Source organism: Mus caroli, chromosome 19, assembly GCF_900094665.2.
Source record: "Mus caroli chromosome 19, CAROLI_EIJ_v1.1, whole genome shotgun sequence".
Taxonomy (NCBI): domain Eukaryota; kingdom Metazoa; phylum Chordata; class Mammalia; order Rodentia; family Muridae; genus Mus; species Mus caroli.
Genome location: NC_034588.1, coordinates 10416839 through 10428361, shown reverse-complemented (window position 1 = coordinate 10428361; position 11523 = coordinate 10416839). Strand labels below are relative to the sequence as shown.

The following is an 11523-nucleotide window of genomic DNA, read 5'->3' as shown; positions in this document are numbered from 1 at the left end:
AATCTTCACAAGACTAAGGGCCTCTCCTCCCATTGATGGCTGACTAGGCCATCCTCTGCTACATATGCAACTAGAGACACAAGCTCTGGGGAGGGGGTGGGTACTGGTTAGTTCATGTTGTTCTTCAAATAACATATAAAGGCAGACCTATTAGAATTATACCACACTTCTCACCAGAGACTATGAAAGCCAGAAGTTCCTGGACAGCGGTTATACAGACCCTAAGAGAACACAAATGCCAGCCCAGGGTACTATACCCAGAAAAACTCTCAATTGCCATAGATGGAGAAACCAAAGTATTCTCACACAATATCTTTCCACCAATCCAGCCCTTCAAAGGATAATAAAGGGAAAACTCCAACACAAGGATGGAAATTATGCCCTAGAAAAAGCAAGAAAGTAATCCTTCAACAAACCTAAGAGAAGATAGTCACAAGAACAGAATTCCAACTCTAACAACAAAAATAACAGGAAGCAACAATTACTTTTCTTTAATATCTCTTAATATCGATGGACTCAATTCCGCAGTAAAAAGACATAGACGAACAGAATGGCTACATAAAAAGGACCCAACATTTTGCTGTATATAGGAAACCTACCTCAGGGACAAAGAAAGACAAATACCTCAGAGTAAAAGGCTGGAAAACAATTTTCCAAGCAAATGGTCCAAAGAAACAAGCTGAAGTAGCCATTCTTATATTGAATAAAATCGACTTATGCTTGACACTATACTCTGCTATGCTTGGAGATAGGAGCTAGTATAACTATCTCTGAAAGCCTTTATCCAGTAGTGAATGGAAACAGAGGCAGAGACCAACAGCCAAACATCAAGGGGAGTTTGGGGAGTCTTGGGGAAGAGTTGGAAGAAATATTGAGGGAGCCAGGAGGGAGAAGGACACTACAAGAAAACCTAGAGTCAACTAACCTGGCCCCATGGGGATTCACAGAGACTGAATCAGCAACCAAAGATCATATAGGGGTTGGACCTAGGCCCCTGATACATTTGTAGCAGATATGCAGCTTGGTCTTCATGTGGGTCCCCTAAAAATTGGAGTAGGGTCTGTCATTGATTTGGTTTCCTGACATTGGATCCCCTTCTACTAGCTGGACTTACTGGTCAGGTCTCAGTGAAAGATATGTGCTTAGTCCTGCTGCAATTTGATGTCCTAGAGCAGGCAGTACCCAAGGTGGGCTTCCCTTTCTCTGAGGAGTAGGGAAAGGGATAGTTAACAGAGGTATTTGGAAGAGTGGGAATGGGAGGAGAGGAGAGAAGGGGTGTTGCTACCAGAATGAAAGTAAGTAAGTAAGTAAGTAAGTAAGTAAGTAAGTAAATAAATAAATTGATGGAAAAAAGTTCTAGGAGATAAAAAATCAAGGTAATAGTTCAGTTATTTTTTAATAAGCTTGGAAATTTAGATTCAGGTTGCATTACTCAGACTACGTGTTTGTTTACTCCCAAACTCTACTCAGTGTTTCTCTTCTAGAAAACATGGATTTCAGGTAGGCACTTTGTTATTCACAAAAGCATTCAAAACCAATGACAATTTTGCATCTAGTCATGGCTGTAATACTAAATCATTGACAAGTTTTGCTCAGTAGTATTGTGTATAGCCAGTACCTAAATTACTAAAAAAGATAATGCCCATCTCTTTTTATTTTCTTTCCAAAGAAAAATATGGAAATACAGAAGATAGACTTTCAAAATTTCAAGAATGACAGAAATAAACAGATGAAATAGACATGTACCCTGGCATAGAATTTAGAATAACAGTAGTCTAAATAGTAGATCTTCACACTTCTACATGAGCTACTACTATTTGAGAAATAATATTTATTTATGTCTTCATATTTTGTATCCTTTTATATATTTCTAATTTTTTTTTGTTTTTATAAGACACGTTTGAACATAACCAATCCCTTCCCCAACTCCACCATAACCACCAACTCATACTTTCCCATCAAACCTTGGATTTTACTTTTTCTTCCTCCTATCACATATGGTTCACTGTGTGCCCCTACCCAGAAAGTCCTGCAAATAGACCCTGTGTTCTTATGCAGTTTAACTGACCAGGGTCATATTATTAATGAAAACTGACTTTCCTTCTCCCAGAAGTATTTACCTCCTCCTCCATCTGTACTTGAATTTTGTCTGACTTAACATTGTGCAGATCTTTTGCATTCTATCACAATCACTGAGAGCAGATACATATGTGTACGTTCCATTCTGTGTCCAGAAAACACTGTTTCCTTGATTTTGCCTACCACTTAGGCCTCTTATAATCTCCCATCCCTCTTTTTCACAAAGATCCTTGAACCCTGGGAAGAGAAGTCTCATATGTATATCCCAATTAAGACTGAGAACTCCACAACCCCCTGTTCTCTATATGTTGACCATATTTTGTATTCTTTAGCAGACTAGCATTATTGTTTCACATTATCTCTGATATAGAGAAGTGCTAGTCAACAAACAAAAACAAATTCATCCTCACCCACTTTCTCAAAAGTTAGTATCTCATTCCTCATATTTAAATGTTGATGAGGTTTAAATACCATCTCCTGGTGTAGAGTGGTTGAGGAAATGAGCACATTTTTAGTTAAAATTTTAAATTACATAATTTTCAGTGAGAAAACTGCCAGGAAATTTCACATAAACCACATGAATCATGCTCCAAACTATAAGAGACCATGAGTACATGAACAAATATTTCCTAGAAAATAGCCACTATCATTAACCAAAAGAAAATGAGACTATCTTGTAACATTTGGCTAATCTGGAGTCATGTAAATTATTAAACACCATGACTAAGCCCTGATACAAACACAAAGGAACTTCCCTGACCAGACAAGTATGTGCCATACTAAACCATTTCCAAGAGCCTCTAAATGTGGGAAATTTCTGCTACACAATAGATAAATGATTAATTACATAAACCGAATAAATCTCTAATAAGAAATTTGTGTTGAGCAGACTTCAACTTCTCAATGGCTTTCTTGAAGGCATTATGAACCTCTTTATTCCTTAAGCTATAAACAACTGGGTTTAACATGGGAACTACTGTGGTATAGAAAACAGATGCCATTTGGTCATTGTCCATGGAATGACTAGAACTGGGCTGTAAGTACATGAAGATTATAGTTCCATAGAATATAGTTACAGCAGTGAGGTGGGATGCACAAGTAGAGGAGGCCTTCTTCCTTCCTTCTGCTGAATGCATCCTCAGGATAGCAATGAATATAAATGCATAGGAGGTCAAGATAACTATCAGAGAAAAAAAGACATTGAAGGATGTTATGATAAAGAGCACAATCTCATTTGTATATATATCAGAGCAGGAAAGATTTAGGATTGGAGGTATATCACAAAAAAAGTGATGAATCACATTAGAATGGCAGAAGGAGAGATCAAAGATAAACCCAATATAGACAGAAGATTCAGCTAAACTGAACACATAACAGCCAATCACCATGCGAGCACACACACTGGTAGTCATAGTTGTGGTGTAATGTAAGGGCTTGCACACTGCAGCATGCCTGTCAAAAGCCATGACAGCAAGTAGGAAACAGTCAATACTGGCAAAAGTCACAAAGAAGAACATTTGAGCAACACATCCTCCATAGGAGATAACTTTATCCCCTGTGAGAAGCCCAACCATCACTTTTGGAGTCACAGCAGAGGAATAAACATAGTCTGCCAAGGAGAGGTGACTGAGGAAAATATACATGGGGGTATGGAGATGGGAGTCGAACCAGATCAACACAATCATGCCCAGGTTCCCAATCAGTGTGATGAGATAGATGATATTGAATATGATGAACAGGGGGGCTTCCAGGTCTGGGTTGTCAGTTAGTCCCAAGAGTATGAATGCATTCACTCTACTGCTGTTGGCCACATACATTTTAGAACTGTATTTTACCTATCAAAATAAAAAAAAGACATAAACAATTTGCTAAAATTTGTCTTTCTCAGACTGCATAAGGCCCTATATTCAATCCTCAGTAACCCTCACAAGTAAACACAAGATAAAATAGGGAAGAAACAATGTAAAGAGTTTGAGTTTAAACTGCTCAGAATACTTCTTAATGTATTGTTAATATACAATGAACAACAATAATAACATACTAAATATAAATGATGTTTTAATAAGATAAATAATATACACATGTTATTGGAAAAGAGAAAATAAGAAAAAGAAAAACTATTTGAATCATATCACTCAAGCTCTTTATGTCAGCAATCTTCTAACTATAACTCAAAATTATTAAGCAAAATAAATCTTTCACAAATACTGAATACTAACCAGAAAATTGTGTTTCAGAAGGAATAAGAAGCAGAAATTTTGAAATGCCATCTTTTGCTATAGCATAACCTGTTAAAGTTCAGGTTTGACCACTTACCTTACTTGGCTACATAATCTGATTATAAAATAGCCTCCTTGGTGTACAAAACTCAAGGGAAATATCTGTTGAAAATATAATAAAGCCTCAGTAACCAAGAATTTAATACCAACATAATTCAGCTTTTGGTCTTTTACTCTCTTGTTCAACACAAAATCCATAAGCGTATGCAGGACTCTCTTCAACATGTACCCCCAAAGCATTCTCAGTGACTAATTCCAAGAGAGCTACTATCATTTGGGTCATAGCTGAGAAGAACTGAGACTTCATATTAGTCCCTGGGAAAGTTGGTAAAAAGAAATCTCATGTGATATGCAAATATGGGAGCTTAAAGATGGTGGGGATGAAGAATAAATATTATAGTTTTGTCTTTTTAAATACAGAGAAAATTTATGCAGAGACTGCATCTTTTTCAGTTATTATTTCTCTGACAATTTCACATGTGTTTGTAAGTCATTCCAGTTATTCTGTCCTATTGCCATTTTTTATCTTCTTTTGATAGGGACCAACGGTTCCTCTTCTCTATTTATTCCTTTCTCAGCTTCATGACTTAACTTTGTCTGTGACACACCCAGTTTATTCAGGGCCATCTAAGTGACCATTGGATTAGAGCTGCACATTGCAACCCAGTGGAATTACCATGGGTACAAAACTGAAGACAATGACTGTCCCCTTTTCTGAATCTATCAGCAATAGTTAAACATTGAGGGGTAAGGCACCATAAACCATTCTTCCATCCATAACTGGTTATCAATGTATCTGTTTTTAACTCTAAGGATAACATTGACACCAGTCTCCTTTGTGCCAGACACTGTTGTCCTATGTTTTATAGATTCATACCCCCAAAAATTCTAAATTTGAATATGATAACCTAAGCAATGTAGTTTGATATTATAAGGTTATTTCTCTGTGTCTTGTTATACTTAGAATAAAGCTAAACATATAAGATAGTGTCATTCTATCTAGGAAGCAAAAATGAAAATATTGTGAAGTCACTCCTACCTGGGTGATAGAGTGAGATCAAGGCTGGCTTGAGTAGCTCAGCAAGATGCTGTTTAAAAGTAAAATTAATGAAAACACTGAAATGGAGCAGCACAGGATAGTAAGGTGTTTGTATGCCATGAACAACACCCTAGGTTCATTGATCAGCATCATAAAACAATCAATAGAGACTTGGGGAGATAAAGATAGAGAGGAGAGAGAAATAAATGAAGGTACAGAATGACCCAAGAACTTTACACATGAAAATTAATCCAAGATAGCAAAATGTGCCTGAGCATCAGGTTATAGATCACATCTTAGAATTCAGTTTTTTATTTAATAACTTTACTTAATTACATTTTCACTTAATAACTTTTAAAGTTTCCAAATAATTTTCCTCTAAAAAACATGAAGATGTGAGATGCTGCATAGTTATTGGAGAAATATGTGCCCATATGTTTGAGTATCTGTAGTATATGCAATCAAAACCCAGAGAAGCCTTGGTTGATTTTTCTTCCTGCTATTGTGCCTATCACGCAGCACACACAGCATACAGGCAGTCCATTGTTTATATGAGGAAACTACTGAAGAAATATTCGTAATTCTCCCAAACAGCTATTTCAAGAGCAATCCCACTAAGAATTTAAACATTTCTAATGATGTCTGATCTGAGTCTTGAAAAAAAAATCCAAACATATTCTCATACTTTTTTGTTGGTATTTTCATAAGAATATATTCTTATAATTTATATTTTACATTGAGTTCAATACAGGTAGTATGAGTAGCTTTCTTTAAGAATTGTGTTGAAATAGACTCTAAAACTATTTTTAAATTATACTATGCATATTCTTTTTGAAATATAACCAAGAATAATAACCAATGTAATGGCATTTAAACATAATTGAAATATATTTATTGTTATACTTATGTTATTAATATTCACTGTATTCTCCATGAATTTCTCTTACATGAGTCTTTGAGAATAAAGCTATGACAGGTTGTTCAAACATAGTATTCTATAAATCAAAAGATACAAGCCACTAGTGGATGTTGAAATTAAATAATGGATTAAACCAGCAATTTTTTTAAATTATGTTAAATGACACTGGTGTTATTAGTAATGATTTCTAATACAGATAACTGGTATTATATTACACTGTTCTGCTTAAAGTTTGCAAATATTACCTTACATAAGACAAAAGGAACATAAAGATGAATCTCAATTGCATAAAAAAGCAGGAGTATATGGTAGTTTCATTTATTCTATGAATATACCCATGATGGAATGTGTGTGTGTGTGTGTGTAGATGTAGATTAGATAGATAGATGGTAGAAAGATAGATAGATAGATAGATAGATAGATAGATAGATAGATAGATAGATAGATAGATAGATGATAAGTGTGCATTTTCCATGTCACAATATAAATTGTACTTCTAGCTATATACTCCATATTCAAAGAACACTTGATCATGCAAGAATGTTGCTTTAGAAATGCACATTAAATAACTTAACAAACAGTTGGTTATACATAGACTTCATTCAGTCCTTCATTTATGTGTTCCTCATGTTAAAATTCACTTACTGAGCATGCTTCATCTTCTCAACATTCTCTTAAAAACAGATTTGAAACAGTGAAAATGAAGTCATCATCTATTTGGAAGTAGAGGAAGCAGTTGTGTTTTGGGGCTCCTTGTAAAAAAGTATGAGCTCAGAAGGATATTAGATACCAGAATGTTAAACTCTGATCATTCCATAGAAAAAAATACTTACCATTGTAACTTTACACAAAAGTTTTTCTGCTTCTGCAGTCTGAACAAAGCAAACCAAAAGCTAGAAAGTTACCTTGTTTTTTAAGGAAGGTGGCACTGTGTCACTTGGGACCCAATTGGAAGTCCCTCTCAAAAAAGGAAAGATCCATTTGAAGAAGTTATGTCTTAATGACTAGATGAGCAAAATTCTCCAGAGACAGACAGATACAAGGAAAAGGTTATTATTATGTTGTGGTTACAGAATAGTCTCTAACCTGTCACATAGAGCTGCTAGGAGAAAAAAATAGACAGAAGACAGCCTATACTCTATAAAGTGGCCAGCAACTCCAGTAGAAAGGAGCACACCATTGTGAACTTAAATATCAATTTTAACTGGGTATTTGTTTGAGCTAGATTTTGCTTCAGACTCATTAGTATGCAAGTGTGAATATAAAACAATAACACCAAGACAGACCTCTCTGCCTATCTGTTTCTTGAGCATGTTGTCCTTTGTCCTTCAAAACTTCCTAAAGATTGGCCAATTGGCATCCTTTCTTTATTCTATGTCTCATGAAACAAGCAGGGCATTTGCTAAACTTAGACAAATTTCATAAAAATCAAGTATGCATGATAGTTTTGAATCCCTTCTGTCTCATCCAGTGTCACTAAAAATAGTTTTACTCATTTTTTTCCTCAAATTCATAGTTTACTTGTTTTTAATTGATACACACACACACTTAAATACTCATAGTACCCTAAGAAATCTCTGTAATTACAAAAATTTCAGTTACAAAAATATCAAAGTGATAACTTTTGTCATTATTTTAATTTATATATTTCTTTTGTAAATATAAAGTTTTAATACATTAAATAGGAGCCAATCATTCAATCAATATTTTTTACCTATCACACATAAAATAATCCTATGGATGATGTAGGTTTTTGTCCCCTGCTTAGAACTACTTGGAAAGTGATGAGACTTGGTTGCCTTTAAGTATTTTTACCCATGGCATGTTATAGCTAACAATAATTATCAGAATACATTTTTGCATTGCTTTTAATATTCAGTTATGTTATCTAGGTAGGTCCCTTTTTGGCTCAACCAAGTAGGGGAGACTGAATGGCTTTACTCCTGAACACAAAAGAGAGTATCTTTTCCAGACGTATCTTTTCTTCAGTCAGTTCCTCTGTGAACTGAAGATGAATTACATGTGATAACTTTTCAACTCAATGACGTTTACACTGAAGATACAGTAATAAAAAAATTACTGTTGTGTGTCTTTATTACCTGATAGTAGTACCAGCAATAGTAAGAAGCCACGATTATTTTAATCAGTAGGTAGGTGGCATTTTTACATGTAGAAGGCAGCTAAACTTTGTGTGGATGGGCTCATTTAGATAAATTATCTGAAAGCAAAACACTGAACTTCTAACTCTGAAGATTAGTAACATTGAAATATTTAGTGAGTGAACAAGAAAGAAATTTCTAGAAAGGAAAGATCAAAAGATGATAATGCAGAAGATTTACATCATTGACTAGATTGGCTTCTAAGAGCTACATCATAAGAAAGGGCAGGGTGAGTTAAACTTGAGAAGCTGTTCATAGTTTGGAGAAAACTCCAAACTTAAAATGTAAGTACAGCCATTCTGCCATGTGAAATTCCTATGGAAACAGTCATTGCTGCTCCAACTTTTGTGGGAGCTTTGGGTGTTCATTGACTTCTAATGCGTAACCTTTTTTTGTTCTTTCTTCAAAGGGTCATCTTTCCAGTACCTTTCCATTTTTTTTCCTTTTCTGTCAAAAATTCCATCTATTAAAAAAAAAAAAAGAATATTAGTTTCACTGGACCAGTTCCCACCTTACATGATGATATCCTCACTACTTGGTCACATTTGCAAAAGATGTTTGTCTAAATAAGGTGAATATGGTCATAGGAATATTCAGTAAGGGTGAAGGCTTCTTTTTGGAGGACAGAATTCAATCTATAAGACAGTGGGGGAGAAAGGAGGGTCAAACAAAAGAAATAAAGGTGAGAAGATGAAAGATAAAAAAAAAAAAAAAGAAATGAATGCCAAAAGGCCCTTGGCACACAGGTTGTTCCTTCTAAAATTATCTCATGCATATCATGTTGAATGCCAGACACCTATCTTATCTCCACATAAAATCTGCAGAGAAATTGGTGCCCAAAAGGACATCCACAGGCCTTCATTCTATTCTCCTAGAGAAGTAGTAATTACATTGTCTATAGAGACTTACCCACATCAGCTTGTTGAGGAATAACAGTCATTCATATGTGTGTGTGTGTGTGTTCATCTGTCCATCTGTCTGTCTGTGTCTCTGTGTATGTCTGTCTGTGTCTGTGTTTTATTGTGTAGCTATGCCATACAAATAAAAATTTCCCCTTTAGAGAGTGGAGGAAAGTTCATAAGATTTGGGAAGCTAACAAAACTTACAATTGTATGAGAGTTTACAAGTCACAAAGCTTAGAAAGTTACAAAATTCATGAGTCCTTAACCACATGTTATATAAATATCTAGTGATAAGCAGAAGACGGATTTGTGGTAGTCTGCAAACTGTACTCAGATTTTGTGTTTTTATCAATCTAGGGTAGAATTTTAGTTATGCAACGGCCTTTAAATCCCCCATGATTTGTGCTGTAAGTAACCTATCATCCTGTTCCTATTAGAGCCTGCAATGCACTCACTTCTTCACCAGGATAAATTTTGTTGGAATCAGTTTTCAGTCTGTTTCTGGTGCTGTCTTGGATGAAAAGCTATCCATTCATGTCTTTCTAGAACAAGTCATGCATAATGATTTAACATTTATTCAGTTCAAGATATTTTCTTTTTTATGAATTATTTTAACTACATGTTGCTGATTTCAGAAAAATCAATTTAAAAATACACTTATACACTGTTGACAGCAGTGAAAATTTATGTGTCCACTATAAAACTCAATATAAAAGTGAACCTAACCCTCAAGCGATGGGAGGCCCCAGGGAGTTTAGAGGTGTGGTGGGGTGGAAGTGGGAGGTAAGGATATCCTCATGGAGACAGGGACAGGGAGGAAGTATGGAATGTAGAACAGTTGGAGGGTGGACCAGGAGGGGAATAAACTCTGGGGTTTAGAATAAATAAAGAAATAATAAAAAAAATATCTTAGAGTAACTCTAACCAAACATGTGAAAGATCTATATGATGAGAACTTCAAGTCTCTCAAGAAAGAAATTGAAGAAGACCTCAGAAAATGGAGAGATCTTTCATGCTCATGGACTGGTAGGATTGACATAGCAAACATAGCCATTCTACCAAAAGCAATCTAGAGATTCAATGAAATCCCCATCGAAATTCCAACACAATCCATCAAAGACATGGAAAGAGCAATTCTCAATTTCATATGGAAAAACAAAAAGCCCAGGAGAACGAATACAATTCTTAATAATAAAAGAGCTTCTGGGGGAATCACCATACCTGACCTCAAGCTGTATTACAGAATAATGGCCAGCAGAATTAATGGAAATATACAACCTCAGGAGGAAGGAGATGGGTGGGACTCTCTCCAGTGACCTGGAAAGTGAGAGATTCTCAGGACTCAGAGGGAGGGACCTTAGAAGAAATAACCAACAATGAGGAGAGGGAACTTGTAGAGTCCACCTGAGTAGAAAGACAGAGAACATCAAGTGGAGGGATGGAGTTGCCACCCCACAGTCAAAAACTCTGACCCAAAATTCTTCCTGTCTAAAAGAACTACAAGAACAAAAATGGAAAAGAGACTGAGGCAAAGGAGGTAGACTATCTGACGCAAATTGGGATCTAGGTCAAAGGCAGGCTCCAAGGCTTGACACTATTACTGATGCTATTGTGTTCTTACAGAAAGGAGCATAAGACAGCTGCCCTCCTAGAGGCCCAATAAGCAGCTGACTGAGACAGATATAGATTCTTGCACCCAACCAATGAACTGAAGTTGGGGACTCCTGTGGTTGAATGAGGGAAAGGCTGGAAGAAGTTGAAGTGAAGAACAACCCTACAGGAAGAGCAGTATCCTTAACTAACCTCTGAGATCTCGCAGACACCGAGCCACCAACCAGGCAGCCTACACTGGCTGGTACAAGGCCCCAGACACATATACAGCAGACACCTGCTCTAGCCACAGTGAGAGAAGAAACATCGAATCTTAGAGACTTGAAGCACCAGGGAGTGCATAGGTCTGGTGGGGTGGGGTGGGATGCTGTGTGTCGGGGGGTTATCCTCTTGGAGAAGGGGAAGGGGGGATGCTATGAAGAATTGTAAGAGGGTAGACCTGAAAGGGGTTGTACTGGCTATTTTTGTGTCAACTTGACACAGCTGGAGTTATCACAGAGAAAGGAGCTTCAGTTGAGGAAATGCCTCCATGAGA

The 11523-nt window shown here is 36.2% G+C and overlaps 1 protein-coding gene across 1 annotated transcript; it reads right to left on the bottom strand.

The window, feature by feature from the left end:
* Positions 1–2918: 2918 nt before the first annotated feature.
* LOC110285805 (olfactory receptor 5B2-like) lies at positions 2919–3896 on the bottom strand. The gene has a single exon (XM_021152227.1). The coding sequence runs from the start codon at positions 3894–3896 to the stop codon at positions 2919–2921; it is 978 nt and encodes a 325-aa protein (XP_021007886.1).
* Between the last annotated feature and the right edge of the window lie 7627 nt (positions 3897–11523).

What these genes read in the sequence shown, in the direction of transcription:
- LOC110285805 (XM_021152227.1), bottom strand. Translation starts at nt 3,896, where the DNA reads ATGTATGTGGCCAACAGCAGTAGAGTGAATGCATTCATACTCTTGGGA.